General features: G+C 46.1%; 1 protein-coding gene across 2 annotated transcripts in view; it reads left to right on the forward strand.

Annotated features, from left to right (window-relative positions):
- ephb6 (eph receptor B6) overlaps positions 1–24,372 on the forward strand; it is a 75,083-nt gene that overhangs the window by 1,502 nt on the left and 49,209 nt on the right. For both annotated transcript variants that reach the window (XM_036968791.2, XM_036968793.2), the window contains exon 2: positions 22,348–22,412. In XM_036968791.2, the coding sequence (XP_036824686.1) occupies positions 22,348–22,412 (65 nt within the window). The remainder of the gene's footprint in view (positions 1–22,347; positions 22,413–24,372) is intronic.

A 24,372-nucleotide genomic window follows, 5' to 3' on the forward strand; every position in this document is an offset into this window, starting at 1 on the left:
CTCCCCTCCTCCACTTCACCACCTCTCCTCCCCTCCTCCTCTTTCTCCTCCTCCTCCCCTCCTCCTCCTCATCCTCCTCCCCCCTCCTCCCCTCCTCATCCTCCTCCACCCCTTCTCTTCTCCTCCTCTTCCTCCTCATCCTACTCCACCCCTCCTCCCCTCCTCATCCTCCTCCACCCCTCCTCCCCTCCTCATCCTCTCTTCCCCTCCTCCACCTCTCCTCCCCTTCCCTCCTTGTGTGTGTGTGTGTGTGTGTGTGTGTGTGTGTGTGTGTGTGTGTGTGTGTGTGTGTGTGTGTGTGTGTGTGTGTGTGTGTGTGTGTGTGTGTGTGTGCGTGTGTGTGTGCGCGCGTGCGCCTTTATGTGCGTGTATGTGTGCATGCGCAGGTGTAATTCTTTGTCTGTGTGGTGTGTACATGTGTGTGTGACTTAGTATATGTCTATATGGTCATTACACATTTGTGCATTCTGTCTCCATCTCTTGGAGAGGCCTCTGCATATATTTAATCTGAAAAGCACTGGAAAGCTCCTCTTCTATTTTAAAGAAGAGCGATGATGGGTGATATGCAGTGATTGATGTGTATGAGTGGTTATTCATGATGGGTGATGTGCAGTGATTGGTGTGTATGAGTGGTTATTCATGATGGGTGATGTGCAGTGATTGATGTGTATGAGTGGTTATTCATGATGGCTCTGTCTATGTGTGTCAAAGCAGGGGAGGAAACTGCTCTATCTAGCTCCACAGATTTGAGCTGCAGCGTATGTAACAGATGGTCTTTACTAAGATGAAATGTGGTGTGTGTGTGGGGGGGGGGGGGGGGGGGTAGATTGTCACTGGCACACAGATTCTGTTGATGTGCTGAATGATTGACAGAGCTCTTTCTCTAATGATGTATTAAGCTGATAGCACAGAACTCCATCTAAAACCGACATAAAACCAGTTAGTTATGCCAAGAACTGATGGTGGTAGGAGGTTGTGATTTAATTGAAATTAAATGAATGTCTGTCAGTTTGACAGACTGCCTCTATGTATGTGACCATGTGTTTAGTGTCTGTGGGATCTGGTGTCTGTTTTTGTCTTTCTTGGCTGTGTGTGTTGTGAGTCAGTGTGCAAGTGTGAATACATGTTTCTTGTTCTGCATGCACCAATGAGTATATCTATGTCTGTCTGTAAGGTTCCTCAGAGAGTTGTGGTTGTTGAATCTTGTGTTGTGTTTGTCCAGTGAATTCCCTGTCCAGAGGCTACTCTACACTGCTTTGGGTTGAACAACTGACGATTTATGTCTCTGTGTGTGTTAGTGTGTATGCGTGTGTGTCGTGGCTCACTATGGTGGCTGAAAGGTGTTGGTGTGTACACTCCTATAGCCAGGTAGGAGCCAACGATCACAACATACCAAAGAGATTGACAAGGTGCTGATTGATGCGTATTAAACATGAAGAAACTAGATAAATCTCTCATACTCCTTTTTCTGTAGTGTCCTCCTCTGTGGCAACATGTTCGTCCTTTGAAGAAGAACATCTAATAACTGGGTTACTACTCTAAGGTATCCTGTCTGTGTTTTTCCATCTATCACTCTCCGTTGAGTTTAGCTGTTCAACAGGTCTCCGCGGGTCTCCTCTGAGTTAGGGAAGACTGCTTTCAGTTACTATGCCCCTCCGTCCTGGAATGACCTACAGTTCATTCTAAAACGTCATTATCTGGTCCCAGAAGGTGAATTTAGGCCTCTGATTTAAAAAAACGTGACCAATGAAAACTGCCCTTGTTTTGATTGACTGTATGTGTTTGTTTCTACTGCCCTTTTGAACGGGACGTGATTTATTTGAAATGTTGTAACTCATTTTGTAGTGATCGTTGTTAAATGTGTTTCTCACGTTGCTTGAACTGTGGTTCTCAGGGCACCATTGAAAATGAGACCCTGGTCTTAATGGGTTTCCGCTGGTTAAATGAAGGTTAATAAATCAACTAAAAAAGCTGTTGACTTGTGTTGGGTTCAACACTAACCGGGATGCACCAACAGGAGACAGGCCGGATCACCTCAGGCACTAGAAGAAATGCCTGAATGGACTGACAGTGATAACCAATTTGTTTATTTTCAAAAATATCCCCACTTATGTTTTGGTAGGCTGTAACGCTAAACTTTTATGACAGTGGGATAAATCAGGGTCACACAGAGTTTTTCTTGGTAGTCTCAAACAAATCAACTTTGAAACAAAAGTTTCCACCTCACACACATGGTTATGGGCTTAAAAAAAGAAGACACCTGTACTGTGTCAGATAAATATATAGTTGAAATGTATTAAATATTGAGTTTTCATCCCAATATTACACTTCATATACATCACAGTAGACTGGACAAAACTGTTCGACATAGAAACACTGGGTTTTCAGCAGTTTTTTTTTAATAAAGTTGATTAATTGTGAAATTATAAAAATAATATTAATAACATTCCACCCATGAGGCCACTAGGGGGCGATTTGGTCATTTGACTGCAGGAAAGGGCTATAACATGATTGGCACTGATAACGATGGCCAGTGTCTATAGGATATGATTCATATTTTCAGTTCATCCTGACTTTGAAAACAACAGACTTTAGTGTTAAATGCCTAACAGCAGACGTTAGTGTTAAATGCCTAACAGCAGACTTTAGTGTTAAATGCCTAACAGCAGACTTTAGTGTTAAATGCCTAACAGCAGACTTTAGTGTTAAATGCCTAACAGCAGACTTTAGTGTTAAATGCCTAACAGCAGACTTTAGTGTTAAATGCCTAACAGCAGACTTTAGTGTTAAATGCCTAACAGCAGACTCAGTGTTAAATGCCTAACAGCAGACTTTAGTGTTAAATGCCTAACAGCAGACTCAGTGTTAAATGCCTAACAGCAGACTTTAGTGTTAAATGCCTAACAGCAGACTCAGTGTTAAATGCCTAACAGCAGACTTTAGTGTTAAATGCCTAACAGCAGACTCAGTGTTAAATGCCTAACAGCAGACTTTAGTGTTAAATGCCTAACAGCAGACATTAGTGTTAAATGCCTAACAGCAGACTTTAGTGTTAAATGCCTAACAGCAGACTTTAGTGTTAAATGCCTAACAGCAGACTTTAGTGTTAAATGCCTAACAGCAGACTCAGTGTTAAATGCCTAACAGCAGACTCAGTGTTAAATGCCTAACAGCAGACTTTAGTGTTAAATGCCTAACAGCAGACTTTAGTGTTAAATGCCTAACAGCAGACTCAGTGTTAAATGCCTAACAGCAGACTCAGTGTTAAATGCCTAACAGCAGACTTTAGTGTTAAATGCCTAACAGCAGACTTTAGTGTTAAATGCCTAACAGCAGACACAGTGTTAAATGCCTAACAGCAGACTCAGTGTTAAATGCCTAACAGCAGACTCAGTGTTAAATGCCTAACAGCAGACTTTAGTGTTAAATGCCTAACAGCAGACTTTAGTGTTAAATGCCTAACAGCAGACTCAGTGTTAAATGCCTAACAGCAGACTCAGTGTTAAATGCCTAACAGCAGACTCAGTGTTAAATGCCTAACAGCAGACTCAGTGTTAAATGCCTAACAGCAGACTCAGTGTTAAATGCCTAACAGCAGACTTTAGTGTTAAATGCCTAACAGCAGACTCAGTGTTAAATGCCTAACAGCAGACTCAGTGTTAAATGCCTAACAGCAGACTTTAGTGTTAAATGCCTAACAGCAGACTCAGTGTTAAATGCCTAACAGCAGACTCAGTGTTAAATGCCTAACAGCAGACTTTAGTGTTAAATGCCTAACAGCAGAATTGGCCTAATATGTATTTGTTTCTTGTTTATAACAGGCTGTCAGGCTGAGATGGGCCTCTCATCTAGCTGTGTGGGTTAGAGATAATAATTCTGTCAGTCTCACCAGAAAAGGACCCTTTTTAATGTTGATCTGGCCATCATGGTTCTCTTTTATAAATCATTCATTCAGAGCATTCTGTCCTACTGCTTGACCTGCTGGTCTGGGAATATCAAAGGTGCACAGAAAAATAGATTGGACAAAATAGTCAGGACTTGCAGAAAAATCATGCGGCAGCAACAGCAAGAACTGTCATCTCTCTACCCGGGCAGAGCCCTCCAGTACGCAAATAAAATAGCGTTTGACTCATCCCACCCAGTCCACCCCCTTCCCTCTGGTTGACTCATCCCACCCAGTCCACCCCCTTCCCTCTGGTTGACTCATCCCACCCAGTCCACCCCCTTCCCTCTGGTTGACTCATCCCACCCAGTCCACCCCCTTCCCTCTGGTTGACTCATCCCACCCAGTCCACCCCCTTCCCTCTGGTTGACTCATCCCACCCAGTCCACCCCCTTCCCTCTGGTTGACTCATCCCACTCAGTCCACCCCCTTCCCTCTGGTTGACTCATCCCACCCAGTCCACCCCCTTCCCTCTGGTTGACTCATCCCACCCAGTCCACCCCCTTCCCTCTGGTTGACTCATCCCACCCAGTCCACCCCCTTCCCTCTGGTTGACCCATCCCACCCAGTCCACCCCCTTCCCTCTGGTTGACTCATCCCACCCAGTCCACCCCCTTCCCTCTGGTTGACTCATCCCACCCAGTCCACCCCCTTCCCTCTGGTTGACTCATCCCACTCAGTCCACCCCCTTCCCTCTGGTTGACTCATCCCACCCAGTCCACCCCCTTCCCTCTGGTTGACTCATCCCACCCAGTCCACCCCCTTCCCTCTGGTTGACTCATCCCACTCAGTCCACCCCCTTCCCTCTGGTTGACTCATCCCACCCAGTCCACCCCCTTCCCTCTGGTTGACTCATCCCACCCAGTCCACCCCCTTCCCTCTGGTTGACTCATCCCACCCAGTCCACCCCCTTCCCTCTGGTTGACTCATCCCACCCAGTCCACCCCCTTCCCTCTGGTTGACTCATCCCACTCAGTCCACCCCCTTCCCTCTGGCCACAGGTACAGACTACATTTTTACATTTGAGTCATTTAGCAGACAATATTATCCAGAGCAACTAGGGTTAAGTGCCTTGCTTTTCTTCACCTAGTCGGCTCAGGGATTTGAACCAGCAACATTTCAGTTACTGGCCCAACACGCTTAACCGCTAGGCTACCTGCCACCAAGGAAATAAAAATAAATAGGGCCAAGTACTCTTTCATTCCGAATGCAATTCTGCAACTTAACAAAATATTGGAGTAATTACACTTAGCACTTGCACTTTGACTATGAAGTTGCACTTACCCTGCCTACTGGCTTGGAAATATCTTTCGCTATTTGTGGTTGTTTTTTCATTTTAATTTAAACATTTTACATGTGATATGTTCTATGGCTGCTGCAAAATGAATTGCCTCTCTGAGAACATTCAAGCTTTCTGAATCCGAAACTGAGGTCATTTGGGCCAGTGCTGGTAGCAGGTTCTGGCATTAATTGAGCAGATAATTGGCCTTATCTCTGGTGTGATAAGCTGTTCTTTCAGGGCATAAGAAATAAAAGAAAGTGTGATAAAACGGAGCGCGTGTCTCTCAGCGGGAGTCTTGGGACCGTGGAACCGCTTTAAAAGAGCAGCTCTCCCACTAAAAGCTCGCTATGTCCTTGAGGGCTGGCCGCCTGCATGCGTGCGCATATGGAGGTTGAAATGGCTTTGTGTGAGGCGAGAGGAGGACCCTACAACGACACAACAACACTACGACCCCTAGGTGAGCCAGGGCTTTGTTTTTGTTGGGACATTTTGGGGGGTCTTACATTGCGTGATGTGAGGATTATCTCCATGGTCGTGTCTGGTTTATCCATGGCTGAGTCATGCATCACTGTGATTCAAGAGCCATGAACCCCAAGGCGACATAGACCAAAGACCACTCACTGTCTGGCAGAGAAGAGTTAACTTATCTGTAGAGGAGAATAAAACCTTTTTAACTGAATAATACTAATAACTTGGGGAGGTGCTTGTATTTGTCCTTTTACACAAGTGTGTAATGCAAATGGGGTCACCATTGAACAGCACTCCTGGAGCAATTAGGGTTAAGTGCCTTGCTCAAGGGCACAGTGACAGATTTTTTTCCCAACTTGTCGGCTCCAGTATTCAAAGCAGCAACCTTTCGGTTACCGGCCCAACGCTCAACCTCGAATTAGCCCTCTACCAAGATAGCCTCATAATGAGCCAAACAGGATTGTGTCAGAAAAGGGAGAGAAAGGGTGAGAGAGGGAGAGTAACAGTTTGTTCATGGAATGGTTAGGCCTAGGCCTGCTTTTTGAGTAAGAGGAGGAACAAATGGTGAATGAATTCAAGCTAGCTGGATAACGTGCCAAATAGCCCAATAATATTAGTCTGAAACTGGAAAGAGAGACAGGGCCACAGAAGCTATGCCGACTGTGACACGGCGTGAGGCGTGAGGGGTCACTTGTCCTCTTTGTAACCAACAGTGAAGTTTTGATGACTCCCTTTGACTTGCGTGAGCTTATTTCTGGACTTGTGTTAATCCCCCGTTTTCCTCATTCCTCCCCTCCTCTCCCTCCCTCCATCCTTCCCTCCACTCTTTCCCTGTGTCTCTCTCTCGGTGGTTGTATGTAATGATGGAGGGTAGTAGAATCTGTCCTTGACTGACTGTCTGTGGATGGATGTAGCATCTGGAGCGTATTAAGAGACAGGGTGGAGATGGGTGGATAAATGGATGTAGCATCTGGAGCGTATTAAGAGACAGGGTGGAGATGGGTGGATAAATGGATGTAGCATCTGGAGCGTATTAAGAGACAGGGTGGAGATGGGTGGATAAATGGATGTAGCATCTGGAGCGTATTAAGAGACAGGGTGGAGATGGGTGGATAAATGGATGTAGCATCTGGAGCGTATTAAGAGACAGGGTGGAGATGGGTGGATAAATGGATGCAAGACAAAACACAACCACAGAGCTGCTTACTGGCTACTGTACCACGGAATGTTGTGCTGTGTGTGTGTGTGTGTGTGCGCGCATGTGCGTGTGCGTGTGCATGCGCGTGTGTGTGTGTGTGTGTGAGAGTTTTTGGCCATCTGTGTCAATGTGCATATTTTCCAGTGTGTAGGCCTGTCTGGTTGTGTTTCTGTGTTTGTCTATAAATGTCTATGTTGGGGTGTCTGTGCCACGATGTTTGTGTGCCTTACCTTCAGTGTGTGTGACTGTGTGTGTTTTGTAGGTGTGTTTGGGCCCATCGCAGAGAGGTGCTAAAGCATGACACACACACCTTTGGTGTCCATCAATATTAACAGGGAAGAGGTTGGTAGAGTGCTAACTGACTCTACTGCCTGGAAAGTATCAAGGCAGCCTACGTCTCCTTTTATATATGACTAATATGTACAGTACAAGACACTACTCACAGTGGGTGGCAGTGTATGTTAACAACTGTAGCTACATAGAAAGGAAGGCAGTGGGGGATGGAGGGATGGAAAAAAGAGAGAAAGAGAGAGAGGGCAAGCAAGTGAAGTGAACACACCAGTGACAGTGGGACAGAAACTAATGCCAGTCACCTTTACACTCCAGCAGAGAGTGGAGTGCATATTAACACCACAAGTGAGAGAGAAAAGAAGACAGAGAGACGTAAGGATTAGAGAGGGGGAGAACAACACCTTAGTTTTCTCTCTCTACCTCTGTCTGTCTTCCCAGGAGAGGAGATAAACACATACTGCACTCTGTCTGTCTGTCTTCCCCAAAGACAGGAGATAAACACATACTGCACTGTGTCTGTCTGTCTTCCTCAAAGACAGGAGATAAACACATACTGCACTGTGTCTGTCTGTCTGTCTTCCCCAAAGACAGGAGATAAACACATACTGCACTGTGTCTGTCTGTCTGTCTTCCCCAAAGGCAGGAGATAAACACATACTGCACTGTGTGATTTCTGTCTTCTTTAGTCTTTCTTTCATTCTGTCTCCTGTGTCCGTCCACCAGCCTTCCTTTCTTCCATTCTCTCTCTCTGTCCCTCTTCTGTCCGTCCACCAGCCTTCCTTTCTTCCATTCTCTCTCTCTGTCCCTCTTCTGTCCGTCCACCAGCCTTCCTTTCTTCCATTCTCTCTCTCTGTCCCTCTTCTGTCCGTCCACCAGCCTTCCTTTCTTCCATTCTCTCTCTCTGTCCCTCTTCTGTCCGTCCACCAGCCTTCCTTTCTTCCATTCTCTCTCTCTGCGGTGTCACAGCCCTTACCAAACAAACAGTGGCTCTGGCATCAATTATGAAACAGCATGTATCTCCTTATTTGAGGTACGGAGAAGCCTGCCCACTGTCACTTTACGGATGAATAATAGACTCACGTAGAGGAGGAGAGGATGAGATGGACACGGGGACAGATGGAAGGAAAGGGGGAGAAAAGACAGAGGTATAGAGGAGAGAGAGAATAATGAAAGTGGGATAGATAAATCCATTGGTACGCAGAGCAAGAGAGCGAGTGAAAGAGTGACCAGACAGACCACTGCATTAACACACCACTCAGGCCCAGATTGCAGACTCAGCAGATTTCTCATCTGTCAGGGACAACATTTGAGTGTCTTCCCTCTAAAATGGGGACTGGAGGCAGTAAAGGAGGTCTACTGCTGTTCACAGTACAGTTGTTGGTGTTTGTTTGCGGGCCTAACTTTTTGCATTCAGAAACTGGGGAGAACTAGAGTGTAACGGCTCTCATTGGTAGAAGGAAGAGTGGACCAAAGCGCAGCATGGAAAGTGTTCATGGTACTTTACTCAAAAACACCCAAACAAAAATAACAAACGCGAAAACTAAAGTGAACAGTTCTGTCAGGCACAGACACTAAACAGAAAACAAGATCCCACAAAACCCAAAAAGAAAATGACAACTTATATGTTATCCCCAATCAGAGACAACGATAGACAGCTTCCTCTGATTGGGAACCAGACACGGCCAAAAACAAAGAAATAGAAAACAGACTTTTCCACCCGAGTCACATCCTGACCTAACCAAACATAGAGAATAAAAAGGATCTTTAAGGTCAGGGCATGACAGTACCCCCCCCCCCCCCCCCCCAAAAGGTGTGGACTCCGGCCGCAAACCTGAACCTATAGGGGAGGGTCCGGGTGGGCATCTACTCTCGGTGGGGGCTCTGGTGCGGGACACAGACCCCGCTCCGCTTGAGGCTCCCCCCACTTCGGTGGCGCCTCTGGTGCAAGGATCGTTGCCGGGACCTCCGGACCGTAGATCATCGCTGCAGGCTCCGGCCTGGGGACCGTCGCTGCAGGCTCCAGACTGGGGACCATCGCTGGGGGCTCCGGACTGGGAACCGTCACTGGAGGCTCCGGACCAGGGACCATCGCTGGAGGCTTCGGGCCATGGATCATCACTGGAGGCTTCGGGCCATGGATCATCACTGGAGGCTTCGTACGTGGAGCCGGAACAGGTCTCACCGGACTGAGGAGACGTACAAGAAGCCTGGTGTGTGGAGCTGCCACAAGGCTTACCAGGCTGGGGAGACACACTGGAGGCCTGGTACGTGGAGCCGGAACCGGTCTCACCGGACTGAGGAGATGCACTGGAAGCCTGGTGCGTGGAGCAGACACCGGATACACAGGGCCGTGGAGGCGCACTGGAGGTCTCGAGCGTAGAGCTGGCACAACCCGTCCTGTCTGGATGCTTACTTTCGCCTAGCAAATGCGGGGCGTTGGCACAGGACGCACTGGGCTGTGAAGGCGCACTGGGGGACACAGTGCGCATCATCGCATAACACGGTGCCTGACCGGTCACACACTCCCCACGGTAAGCGCGGGGAGTTGTCTCAAGTCTAAACCCTGCCAATCTCCCCGTGTGCCCCCTTTTTTTGGGGGGGAGCTGCCCCTCGGGCTTCCGTTGTTGTCTTAACTCCTTGTATCGTCGCCGTTCCTCTCTCGCTGCCTCCGCCTGATTCCATGGCAGGGTCTTGTCCCCTGCCATTACCTCCTCCCAGGTCCAGGATGTCCTCCACTCATCTTTCTCCCGGGCCCAGGATCCCTGCTCCTCCTGGCCACGCTGCTTGGTCCTTTGGTTATGGGATCTTCTGTCACGTTCTCTGTCTTCAAACTCCCTATCATAAATGAGCCAAGGCGCAGCGTGCATGTAATTCCACATCTTTAATCGAAGTGAAACCTTCACAAAAAAACAGGTAAAACAGAATCAGAACGTGACGCAACCGTAGCGCACACAAACACTCACAGAAAATAAATAATTACCCAAAAGGAAAATGACAACTTATGTGATCCCCAATCAGAGACAACGATAGACAGCTGCCTCTGACTGGGAACCACACACACCAAAAACAAAGACAAAAACAAAGAAATAGAAAACATAGACTTTCCCACCCGAGTTACACCCTGACCTAACCAAACATAGAGAATAAAAAGGTCAGGGCGTGACATAGAGTGACAATAAATGTTAGAATTTGTTCAATTTATGGTTTATGGGTAATGTTAGGATTAACGTTAAAGATGAGGGTTTGTGGTTGAAATCCCATTTGTGATCAGAAAGTGCTGTAACGAAGTAGTCGTATTCTTTCCTGTCTACCAGGGCCAGATAGTGACTACAGACACATATCACCTCAACCACCGATACTGTCAGGGAAAGTCAGCAGGCTGATAATGTAAGACAAGCCAGAGGGCTCAGTCACCACACAGCAGATAATGATATTACATCCATAAGGTGATTCATTCATTAGTGTGTGTTATTGACACCGAGCTCAGCGCTACTCTGTAAAGACAATTATCCCTTGGGGCTGTGTGATATTGAAAAACAAAGGCAATTGAAAGGAGAGTAGTCAATGTTTCAGTGGCAAACCTTGTATTGTCATGCAACACGCTAGAGTAGTTGAATTCTGGCACTAGTTCCAATATAATTTCCAAGCGACACATATTCCATTGTAAATATAATGCCAATTTGAACGCCAACTGTCATGGAGCGGTTGATTTTCATCATGGAGGATAGTTTGAAGAGCTGACAGAAACAGAATTGACATCAATTCTCCGAAAATAACCTTTCCGTTCTCTTAGCTGAAGTGAGGCTTAGTTCCGTAGAGAAGAGATGTAAGATATGAGAGTCAGATTCCCGGCTCTTCACGTCTCTGACAAGAAGCTAAATAGTAGAGACATCAATATTACATTTCTATGATTTATGCATGAATCTGGTCCAAAGTAGAGGGTTAATTAAATGTGAAATGAGACATCCTTTAGTGTTGTGTTCTACCAGGATAAAGAAAGTCCCCGTATTCCTGAGGTCATAATGCATGATGAGGAGTGTGTGTGTGTGTGTGTGTGTGTGTGTGTGTGTGTGTGTGTGTGTGTGTGTGTGTGTGTGTGTGTGTGTGTGTGTGTGTGTGTGCGTGCATGTGCGTGCGTGCGTGCGTGCGTGCGTGCGTGCGTGTGTGTGTGTGCGTGTGTGTGTGTCTGTGTGTGTGTGAGTGTGTGTGTGTGTGTGTGTGTGTGTGTGTGTGTGTGTGTGTGTGTGCGTATGCATGCTTGTAGATTCTTCTTGCGCTTGCATATACAGTACCAGTCAAAGGTTTGGACACACCTACTCATTTAAGGGTTTTTCTTTATTTTACTATTTTCTACAATGCAGAATAATAGTGAAGACATCAATACTATGAAATGACACATATGGAATCATGTAGTAAACAAAAAAATGTTAAACAAGTCCAAATATATTTTATATTTGAGATTCTTCAAAGTAGCCACCCTTTGCCTTGATGACAGGTTTGCACACTCTTGGCATTCTCTCAACCAGCTTCATGAGGAAGTCACATGGATTGCATTTCTCTCCTTCTTAATGCGTTTGAGCCAATCAGTTGTGTTGTGACAAGGTAGGGGTGGTATACAGCAGATAGCCCTATTTGGTAAAAGACCAAGTCAATATTATGGCAAGAACATCTCAAATAAGCAAAGACAAACGACAGTCCATCATTACTTTAACACATGAAAGTCAGGAACACTGAAAGTTTCTTCAGGTGCAGTCGCAAAAACCATCAAGCTCTATGATGAAACTGGCTCTCATGAGGACCGCCACAGGAAAGAAAGACCCAGAGTTACCTCTGCTGCAGAGGATAAGTTCATTAGAGATAACAGCCTCAGAAATTGCAGCCCAAATAAATGCTTCACAGCGTTCAAGTAACAGACACATCTCAACATCAACTGTTCAGAGGAGACTGTGTGAATCAGGACTTCATGGTCGAATTGCTGCAAAGAAACCACTGCTAAAGGACACCAATAATAAGAAGAGACTTGCTTGGGCCAAGAAACACGAGCAATGGACATTAGAGTGGTGGAAATCTGTCCTTTGGTCGGATGAGTCCAAATTTTAGATTTTTGGTTCCAACCGCTGTGTCTTTGTGAGACACAGAGTAGGTGAATGGGTGATCTCCGTATGTGTGGTTCCCACTGTGAAGCATGGAGGAGGAGGCGTGATGGTGTGGGGGTGCTTTGCTGGTGACACTGTCTGTGATTTATTTAGAATTTAAGGAACACCTAACCAGCACGGCAACCACAGCATTCTGCAGCGATACACCATCCCATCTGGTTTGCGCTTAGTGGGACTATCATTTCAGCAGGACAATGACCCAACACACCTCCAGGCTGTGCAAGGGTTATTTGAAAAATAAGGAGAGTGATGGAGTGCTGCATCAGATGACCTGGCCTCCACAATCACCCGACCTCAACCCAATTGAGATGGTTTGGGATTGGACAGCGGAGTTGGACCACAGGGTTTGAAGAGTGCTAAGCATATGTGGGAATTCCTTCAAGACTGTTGGAAAAAGCATTCCTCATGAAGCTGGTTGAGAGAATGCCAAGAGTGTAGAAAAGCTGTCATCATGGCAAAGGGTGGCTGCTTTGAAGAATATAAAATGTAAATATATTTTGATTTGTTTAACATTTGTTTGGTTACTACATGATTCCATATGTGTTATTTCATAGTTTTGATGTCTTCACTATTATTTTACAATGTAGAAAATTGTAAAAAATAAAGACAAATCCTTGAATGAGGAGATCCAAACTTTTAACTGGTATTGTATGTGTACATGTGCATGAGACAATGGGAGTTTGTTGTGTGTGTTTGCTGTGTGTGTATATTTGCGTGTATGCATGTGCAGTGGTTATACTGTTTAAAGCACTAAAAATATAATCTATAATAATAATCTGGAAGGATCAGTCAGTGTGTATCAGAGAGAGAGAGAGAGACAGAGAGACAGAGAGAGAGACAGAGAGAGACAGAGAGAGACAAAGAGAGAGAGACAGACAGGCAGAGACAGAGACAGAAGGAGACAGAGACAGAAGCAGACAGAGACAGAAGGAGACAGAGACAGACAGAGAGACACCTAGAGAGAGAAAAAGAAAGAGTGAGAGAAAAAGAGAAGGAAAGAGAGAGAGAAAGACAGAAAGAGAAAGAGAAAGAGAGAGAAAGTGAAAGAGAGAGAAAGAGAGAGAGAGAGAGAAAGAGAAGGAGAGAGAAAGAGAGGGAGAAAGACAGAAAGAGAAAGACAAAGAGAGAGAAAGAAGGAGAGAGAGAGAGAGAGAGAGAGAGAGATCCTGGTTTACTTTAGTGTAACATGAGATCATGAGGGAGGGAGGGAGGGAGGGAGGGAGGGAGGGAGGGAGGGAGGGAGGGAGACGGGCATGTGGGGCGGGAATTGAAGGCCAGATTTGTGGAGGTCTCCATCTGCGACCATAATCCAGAATAAATCTCTTTACGAGAGAAAGAGGGAGAGAGAGAAGGAGGTACAGAGCAAGGGGGGGGGGGGGTGGGGTCAATGTAGTGGATTTGATGCTGGTGTCGTGTTTGTGACTATCATTAAATGTGAAGACTGTTATTTATATCAAATCAGTTCCCTAGGTTGAATTATTACGTGATTAAACTTATCATGTAAACATTAATTAACTAGGAAATCGGAGCACCACTGAAAATGTCGAGATTAAAGTTATAATTTTCTGAATATAACACTTCAGATATTTTAATATCTGATCAATTAGTCTTCAATGAATTAATTATTAATTGTTACCTCATTAGTCTCATTCCAAACGTCATAAAATTCTTGGTTATCTGCACGGACCCTAGTTTCCATAATGAATCAGCAATATACAAATTGCCTTATTTATTTATTTATTTATTAACTAACTAAATAATCACAGAAATACATCACAAACAGACAGTAGATATTGGTTACTAACAGTGATAGAAAAGTATCTTGTGGGCTAAGCCGATATGACGGCTTGGAAGACAAGGGAAAGGGGTGGGGACTGAGAGAGAGGGAAAGACTACACACAGTCTAGAATTATATTCCTTGAAATGCTAATCCTTTGCATATGAACGGCAGCTCATTCGAGAATGATTGCAATTTATATATTTACACCCGTATGTTGTTGTTGTCTTCTCTGTTGGAATCCTCGATAGTCCTGTAGAGTTCATCAGAGTCTCTGGTTAACTTTTTCAGAGTACCATTTGGAAATGTTCTCATATAATAGATGCTTCGGGGGTTGTCGGTATTCTCGTTCTAGCCTTATATAAATTCTAGCTGTAGACTAGTAATTATGTGTCTAAGATTTGCTCTTGTTTTGTAGTGATCGATAGTCTCAGAGTTTAACCATTTCCATCCATGTGTAAGGGTTTTCCTCCTCCTCTTCCTCTGAGGAGGAGAGGCGAGAAGGATCGGAGGACCAATGCGCAGCGTGGTAAGTGTCCATGGTTGTTTATTTAAAAAACATAAACTGAACACTCAATGAAATACAAAACAATAAACGTGAACAAAACCGAAACAGTACCGTGTGGCTAACAAACACAGGCACGGAAACAATCACCCACAAAACAACAGTGAAAACCCAGGCTACCTCAGTATGATTCTCAATCAGAGACAACTAACGACACCTGCCTCTGATTGAGAACCATACTAGGCCGAACACAGAAAAGCAACCTAGAAACACAAAACATAGAATGCCCACCCAACTCACATCTTGACCAACTAAAACAAACAAATAACACAAGAACTAGGGTCACAATGTGACAGTACCCCCCTCCCCCCAAGGTGCGGACTCCGGCCGCAAAACCTGAACCTAAAGGGGAGGGTCTGGGTGGGCATCTGTCTGCGGTGGCGGCTCTGGCGCTGGAAGTGGACCCCACTCCACCATAGTCTTAGTCCGCCTCTGTGGCCTCCTAGGAACGGCGACCCTTGCCGCCGACCCTGACCTGGGAACCTTAATAAATAGGCCCACAGGACTGAGGTACACCTCCGGACTTAACAAACTCCTCCGGACAGAGGGGCAGCTCCGGACTGAGGGGTAGTTCAGGACTGAGGGGTAGCTCAGGACTGAGGGGTAGCTCAGGACTGAGGGGTAGCTCAGGACTGAGGGGTAGCTCAGGACTGAGGGGTAGCTCAGGACTGAGAGGTAGCTCAGGCTGGTTGACGGCTCTGGCAGCTTCTGGCTGACTGACGGCTCTGGCAGCTCCTGGCTGACTGACGGCTCTGCCAGCTCCTGGCTATTTGACTACTCTGGCTGCTCCTGGCTGGTTGACGACTCTGGCAGCTCCTGGCTGGCTGGCGACTCTGGCAGCTCCTGGCTGACTGGCGGCTCTGACGGCTCCTGGCTGACTGGCGGCTCTGGCGGCTCCATGCTGACTGGCGGCTCTGGCGGCTCCATGCTGACTGGTGGCTCTGGCGGCTCATGACAGACTGGTGGCTCTGGCGGCTCAGGACAGACGGGAGACTCTAGCAGCTCTGGACAGGCGGGAGACTCTAGCAGCTCTGAACAGGCGGGAGACTCTAGCAGCACTGGCCAGACGGGAGACTCTAGCAGCTCTGCACAGGCGGGAGACCCTGTAGGGAGGAGACAGAGAGACAACCTGGTGCGTGGGGCTGCCACAGGACAGGAGGAGGCACCTGAAGGACCGGGCTGTGGGGGAGCACTGGAGCTCTGGTGCGCAGCCTTGGCACCACTCCCCCAGGCTGGATAACTACTCTAGCCCGAACCCTCCAGAGTGCAGGCACAGGTTGAACAGGGTTGTGGGTAAGCACGGGAGATCTAGTGCCTACTACACGCACCTCTCCCTTAGGCTCCACTCCCACATTTGCCCGGCACGAGCGGAGCGCAGGCATAGGACGCAGTGCACCCTCCCAGCGCCCCGGAGACACAGCACGCAGAGCCGGCGCAGGATACCCTGGACCGAAACGGCGTACCGGCAACCAGACACGCTGAGCAGGCACCATACGCCCTGGCTGGATGCCCACACTTGCATGACACTTTCGGGGGGCTGCCCTATAGCGCACCGGTCTATGGGCACATACTGGCGACACCGTGCGCTTAATCGCATAACACGGTGCCTGACCAGTAACGAGCTGCTTATAATAAGCACGAGGAGTGAGCTCAGGTCTGCTACCTGGCTTAGCCACACTCCTCGTGTGCCTCCCCCCAAATATTTTTGGGGCTGCCTCTCGTACCTGTCGTGCTGCCGTGCTGCCTCCTCATATCGCTGCCGCTCAGCTTTCGCTGCCTCCAGCTCTGCTTTTGGGCGGCGATATTCCCCAGCCTGTGCCCAGGGTCCTTCTCTGTTCAAAATCTCCTCCCATGTCCAGGAGTCTTGTGATGCTGGCCGCTGCTGCTGCTGCTGCTGCTGCCGCTGTCTGTTACCACGCCGCTTGGTCCTTGGTTGGTGGGTGATTCTGTAAGGTTTTTCCTCCTCCTCTTCGCCTGAGGAGGAGAGGCGAGAAGGATCGGAGGACCAATGTGCAGCGTGGTAAGTGTCCATGGTTGTTTATTTAAAAAACATAAACTGAACACTCAATGAAATACAAAACAATAAACGTGAACAAAACCGAAACAGTACCGTGTGGCTAACAAACACAACAATCACCCACAAAACAACAGTGAAAACCCAGGCTACCTAAGTATGATTCTCAATCAGAGACAACTAACGACACCTGCCTCTGATTGAGAACCATACTAGGCCGAACACAGAAAACCAACCTAGAAACACAAAACATAGAATGCCCAACCAAGTCACGTCCTGACCAACTAAAACAAACAAATAACCCAAGAACTAGGGTCAGAACATGACACCATGTAGCCAAACTACAGCTGTATGGTCTCCGTGGCCTATAGAACTGTAGAATTGTCTGACTTGTCCTGTGGTATAGTTGTAGGATAAACCATTTCACATGAAGCGTCAGCTGCATGTTTTCTAGCCTAATGTGAATTTCATCAGGAGCGGGTATTATACACTTCAGTAGAAAAGGGCGGTTCCATGACGTCGACGTAATGTCTATGCTCACGTGGGCGTGGCCATTGATTTGGTTCATTTTATATGAAAACCCATACTCTCATTTAGAAGGAACTACCCAACTACCCAAATGTCATCAACTACACTAATTAGCATAGCGCAACGGTCAAAAAATATTACTAGAAAATATTCATATTCATGAAATCACAAGTGAAATATAGTGAAACACAGCTTAGCCTTTTGTTAATCACCCTGCCATCTCAGATTTTGAAATTATGCTTTACAGCCAAAGCAAGACAAGCGTTTATGTAAGTTTATCGATAGCCTAGCATAGCATTATGTCCAGCTAGCAGCAGGAAGCTTGGTCACGAAAATCAGAAAAGCAATCAAATTAACCGTTTACCTTTGATGATCTTTGGATGTTTTCACTGACGAGACTCCCAGTTAGACAGCAAATGTTCCTTTTGTTCCATAAAGATTATTTTTATACCCAAAATACCTCCGTTTGTTTGTCACGTTATGTTCAGAAATCCACCGGAAATAGTAGTCACGACAACGCCCCCAAAAAATACAAATTATATCCATAATATCGACAGAAACATGGCAAACGTTTTTTATAATCAATCCTCAAGGTGCTTTTCAAATATCTATTAGATAATATATCAATGGGGACAATTGGCTTTTCAGTAGGAGCGAGAGGAAAAATGACTACCTCTGTCTTTTACGCAAGAATTACTCTGCGAGCCCTCAGCTGGCCACTTACGCAATGTAGTCGTTTACGCTCATTCTTCAACATAAAGGCGTGAAACTACGTCAAAATGCTGTAGAAAAAATGCTGTGGAATATGTAGAAATAGGAATCTGGTTGATATCCCTTTCAGTGGCCAATAGGGTTGCATAGGAACACAACGGTTTCAAAACATGAGTCACTTCCTGATTGGATTTTTCTTAGGCTTTAGCCTGCAATATCAGTTCTGTTAAACTCACAGACAATATTTTGACAGTTTTGGAAACTTTAGAGTGTTTTCTACCCTAAGCTGTCAATTACAGTGCCTTGCGAAAGTATTCGGCCCCCTTGAACTTTGCGACCTTTTGCCACATTTCAGGCCTCAAACATAAAGATATAAAACTGTATTTTTTTGTGAAGAATCAACAACAAGTGGGACACGATCATGAAGTGGAACGACATTTATTGGATATTTCAAATTTTTTAACAAATCAAAAACGGAAAAATTGGGTGTGCAAAATTATTCAGCCCCCTTAAGTTAATACTTTGTAGCGCCACCTTTTGCTGCGATTACAGCTGTAAGTCGCTTGGGGTATGTCTCTATCAGTTTTGCACATAGTTTTGCACTTTTCCCATTCCTCCTTGCAAAACAGCTCGAGCTCAGTGAGGTTGGATGGAGAGCATTTGTGAACAGCAGTTTTCAGTTCTTTCCACAGATTCTCGATTGGATTCAGGTCTGGACTTTGACTTGGCCATTCTAACACCTGGATATGTTTATTTTTGAACCATTCCATTGTAGATTTTGCTTTATGTTTTGGATCATTGTCTTGTTGGAAGACAAATCTCCGTCCCAGTCTCAGGTCTTTTGCAGACTCCATCAGGTTTTCTTCCAGAATAGTCCTGTATTTGGCTCCATCCATCTTCCCATCAATTTTAACCATCTTCCCTGTCCCTGCTGAAGAAAAGCAGGCCCAAACCATGATGCTGCCACCACCATGTTTGACAGTGGGGATGGTGTGTTCAGGGTGATGAGCTGTGTTGCTTTTACGCCAAACATAACGTTTTGCATTGTTGCCAAAAAGTTCCATTTTGGTTTCATCTGACCAGAGCACCTTCTTCCACATGTTTGGTGTGTCTCCCAGGTGGCTTGTGGCAAACTATAAACAACACTTTTTATGGATATCTTTAAGAAATGGCTTTCTTCTTGCCACTCTTCCATAAAGGCCAGATTTGTGCAATATACGACTGATTGTTGTCCTATGGACAGAGTCTCCCACCTCAGCTGTAGATCTCTGCAGTTCATCCAGAGTGATCATGGGCCTCTTGGCTGCATCTCTGATCAGTCTTCTCCTTGTATGAGCTGAAAGTTTAGAGGGACGGCCAGGTCTTGGTAGATTTGCAGTGGTCTGATACTCCTTGCATTTCAATATTATCGCTTGCACAGTGCTCCTTGGGATGTTTAAAGCTTGGGAAATCTTTTTGTATCCAAATACGGCTTTAAACTTCTTCACAACAGTATCTCGGACCTGCCTGGTGTGTTCCTTGTTCTTCATGATGCTCTCTGCGCTTTTAACGGACCTCTGAGACTATCACAGTGCAGGTGCATTTATACGGAGACTTGATTACACACAGGTGGATTGTATTTATCATCATTAGTCATTTAGGTCAACATTGGATCATTCAGAGATCCTCACTGAACTTCTGGAGAGAGTTTGCGGCACTGAAAGTAAAGGGGCTGAATAATTTTGCACGCCCAATTTTTCAGTTTTTGATTTGTCAAAAAAGTTTGAAATATCCAATAAATGTCGTTCCACTTCATGATTGTGTCCCACTTGTTGTTGATTCTTCACAAAAAAATACAGTATGTATAATATAAAGTATAAGTAAATATAAGTAAAATATATGTTTGAAGCCTGAAATGTGGCAAAAGGTCGCAAAGTTCAAGGGGGCCGAATACTTTCGCAAGGCACTGTATATGCCCCCTGTATTTATCCTACGCTTCTGTATATGCATATTCTAGCATCTGGTCCTGAGAAATAGGCGGTTTACTTTGGGAACGTTATTTTTACAAAAATAAAAAATAGTGCCCCCTAGTTTCAAGAGGTTAACATCACATTACATATTTTCACAAATAGTTTCATGTTTAATCACATATGTTTCACAATATTTAGATATAAACCTAACAGCTGGGAAATGTACACTTTAAGAGATGTGTGTTTCCTGTCCTTCATGAGGTCACCAAATGAAATACACTCATCATTACTGTCCCCTAAATGTCCACAGACCAGTCCCACATTCTCAAAAGTAGAAATATTGTTTTGGGGATTAGGAGTTTTGAACAAAATAAGGTCCTTTGTTCTGGTAGACTCTCTCAATATTGCATGACAGTTTCTACCAGGTATTTATGACCTGTCGTAAAGTCATACAACCGTGGAGAGAGAGAGAAAACACAAACAGACCCCACAGAGCCCCAGGACAGCAACACAATTAGACCCAACCAAATCATGAGAAAACAAAAATATATTTACTTAAAAGAAAGAATTAACAAAACAGAGCAAACTAGAATTATATTTGGCACTAAACAGAGAGTACACAGTGGCAGAATACCTGACCACTGTAACTGACCCAAACTTAAGGAAAGCTTTGACTGTGTACAGACTCAGTGAGCATAGCCTTGCTATTGAGAAAGGCCACCGTAGGCAGACATGGCTCTCAAGAGAAGACAGGCTATGTGCACACTGCCCACAAAGTGAGTTGGAAACTAAGTTGCACTTCCTAACCTCCTGCCAAATATATGACCATATTAGAGATATATTTCCCTCAGATTACACAGATCCACAAAGAATTCGAAAACAAATCCAATTTTGATAAACTCCCGTATCTATTGGGTGAAATAACACAGTGTGCCCCAGGGCATGTCATGACACTGGCTAAGACTTATATCAGTTTCTTGTGTTTTAAGGTTGAGTACTGATCAACAGAGAGAGAGGGAGAGGGGAGAGAGAGAGGGAGAGGGGAGAGAGAGAGAGGGAGAGGGAAGAGAGAGAGAGAGAGAGAGGGAGAGGGGAGAGAGAGAGGGAGAGGGGAGAGAGAGGGAGAGGGGAAAGAGATAGGGAGAGAGAGAGAGAGAGAGAGAGAGAGAGAGAGAGAGAGAGAGAGAGAGAGAGAGAGAGAGAAAGTTTAAAGCATCTCCTTAGCGTGGGTCACTGTGTTATCTGTCTAGGCAAACCACCTTTTCAGATCACATTCTATCTCCGTGATCATCATTTAGGTGACAGTCTCTCCCACTTTATCTCTATCTGTTTCTGTTGGAGAAAAAGACAGAACGATCTTCCCCTCTCATGCAGAAAACTCTGTAACATTAATTAGAAATGATAATACATTCAAATGTTATGGCTGAAATGCAGAAATTATTCATTTGTAAACAGAGGATAGTTTCTGTATCTGTGTGATGTAGCCTTCAGCTCTCTGTCTCTCTCTGTGTCAGTCTCTCATCTCTCTCTCTCTGTGTCAGTCTCTCATCTCTCTCTCTGTCGCTCTCTGTCGCTCTCTGCCTCTGTGTCAGTCTCTCTCATCTCTCTCTCTGTCACTCTGTCACTCTGTCTCTCTCTCTCTCTCTTTCTGTGTGTTCATGTGTGTGTTTGTGTGTGTGTACACGCATGTGTGCGTGTGTGTCTGCGTACACGTAGGTGTATGTCTGCATGCTTAATTAGGTTAGCTGATTAGTGCAGTGTGTGATGGAGGCAGACAGTGTGTTTGCTCTGTGTTAACCCTGTCTGTGCTGATGTCAGCATCAATCACGTGTCATGTGTTCCTCCATCAACCATCAACACTGCATGTGTTCTGAACACTGGTCTGTTTAGTCGTCTGTTCAATCACTCACTCTTCAAAAACTTTACAAGGAATGATTGAAGCAGACTGAGGGTCTCTCTCTGTCTTTCTCTCTCTCTCTCTCTCTCTCTCTCTCTCTCTCTCTCTCTCTCTCTCTCTCTCTCTCTCTCTCTCTCTCTCTCTCTCTCATGTCAAATAATGACTGAGTTATGGACTATGTTGCTTCCCTAATCCTAAAATAGCTGACATCCAAGGGCTTATAGAATGCTGTTGCAGGCACTCAAAGTTACTGCATGAAACTAAATGGTAGTTAGGCTTCTTCTCCAGATGCCGTTGGTGTTATGCACTAGTGGAGTGGTTCACCAACCATTTCCTCACGTGGAAAATCAATGCTCTGGTTGTCACTTTTATAACTTCTATTCTCCCATATCTCTCTCTCTCTCTCTCTCTCTCTCTCTCTCTCTCTGTCTGTCTCTGTATCTCTCTCACTCTCTCTGTATCTCTCCCTCTCTCTCTGTATCTCTCCCTCTCTCTCTCTGTATATCTCTCTGTATCTCTCTTTCTGTATCTCTCTCTCTGTATCTCGCTCCCTCTCTCTCTCTTTCAGTGATGCTGCTGGACACAACAGAGTCTACCTCGGAGCTTGGCTGGACCACATATCCTGACACTGGGGTAAGCAGAGGACAAATCACTGGGCAAATATCAAAACACGCACGCACACGCACACACACACACACACACACACACACACACACACACACACACACACACACACACACACACACACACACACACACACACACACACACACACACACACACACACACACACACACACTCAGGGCTCTGGTCAAAAGTAGTGCACTTCACTGGGTATACAGGATGTCTTTTGAAACATAGCTACTGATCGATATGACATCATCAACGTTGACATTGGTAATAGATTGTGTTATGAGGCTCCAGTTCATAAGATGGGTTTGGGGTCTCATCAGAGGAAGTCAAAGCCTGTGTGTGTGTGTGTGTGTGTGTGTGTGTGTGTGTGTGTGTGTGTGTGTGTGTGTGTGTGTGTGTGTGTGTGTGTGTGTGTGTGTGTGTGTGTGTGTACGTATGTGTGCGTGTGCGTGCGCGTGCGTGGGCGTGTGGGCGTGTGTTCAATGCTAATTGCTGGGCATACATCATAATCATCATCATCATCATCATCATTACCATACTCACTGAAGCAGTATCCAAAACAAATGATTATGGTAATGGGGTGACTGTAAATGTCCTATTACATGACTGACTGTTACATTCCAATCTACTGTATACAGCTGCATCATGTACTCTTGTATCCATCAGTCTTTCTGGTGTTATGAAATACAGAGCTTGTATGAATACCGTACAGTACAGGCCTGGTGTATATTAGAGCCAGCTGAGTATGATCACGCTGATTGCTGTGAGGAAGTTTTGCGTTTGCATGGGTGTGTTTTTTATAGAGCCACAGAGATGAGAAGTGGTTCTGAGATGGAGATATTGTTATTGGACCTGGGGCACTAAGCTAAGAGAAGCAGACAAAGAGGGAAAGAGCAAGAGAGGAGAGAGAAGGAGAGAGTTTTCTGTTAACCCTTTCCTCCCCCTTCTCTTTTCAGAATTTATTCTCTTTGGCTTGAGGGCCAGTTGATAATCTTTATATATTTTTCCTCCCTTCGTCTTGTTTCTCCTCCTCCCCTCTTTGTCTCGCTCCCTCCATCCCTCCCACACTCCTCTCTCTCCTCTCCATCTCTCCATCCTTCTCACACTCCTCTCTCTCCATCCCTCCCACACTCCTCTCTCTCCATCCCTCCCACACTCCTCTCTCTGCATCCCTCCCACACTCCTCTCTCTCCATCCCTCCCACACTCCTCTCTCTCCTCTCCATCTCTCCATCCCTCCTCCAATCCTCTCTCTCCTCTCTATCCCTCCTCCACTCCTTTCTCTCCTCTCCATCACTCCATCCCTCCCTCCATCCCCCTCCAGTCCTCACTCTCCTCTCCATCAATCTATCAATCATCCACTCCTCTCTCCTCCCTCCTCCACTCCTCTCTCTCCTCTCCATCCCTCCTCCACTCCTTACTCTCCTCTCCATCCCTCCAACCCGCCCACACTCCTCTCTCTCCCTCATCCCTCTACTCCCCTCTCTCCTCTCCATCCCTCCATCCCTCTTCCACTCCTCACTCTCCTCTCCATCCCTCCATCCCTTCCACACTCCTCTCTCTCCCTCCATCCCTCCACTCCCCTCTCTCACTCTGTCCCGCCATCCCTCCTCTACTCCTCTCTCTCTCCATTCTTCCATTCCTCCATCCCTCCATTCCTCCTCCACTCATCTCTCTCCTATCCATCCCTCCACCCCTCCTCTCTCTCCTGTCCATCCCTCCTCCACTCCCCTCTCTCCTCTCCATCCCTCCATCCCTCCTCCACTCCTCTCTCTCCTCTCCATCCCTCCATCCCTCCTCCCCTCCCCTCCTCTCTCTCCTCTCCATCCCTCCTCCACTCCTCTCTCTCCTCTCCATCTCTCCATCCCTCCACCCCTCCTCTGTCTCCTCTCCATCCCTCCTCCACTCCTCTCTCTCTCCTCTCCATCCCTCCTCCACTCCTCTCTCTCCTCTCCATCTCTC

The sequence above is a fragment of the Oncorhynchus mykiss genome, chromosome 3 (assembly GCF_057628025.1).
Source record: "Oncorhynchus mykiss isolate SJ-2025 chromosome 3, ASM5762802v1, whole genome shotgun sequence".
NCBI classification, from domain to species: Eukaryota; Metazoa; Chordata; class Actinopteri; order Salmoniformes; family Salmonidae; genus Oncorhynchus; species Oncorhynchus mykiss.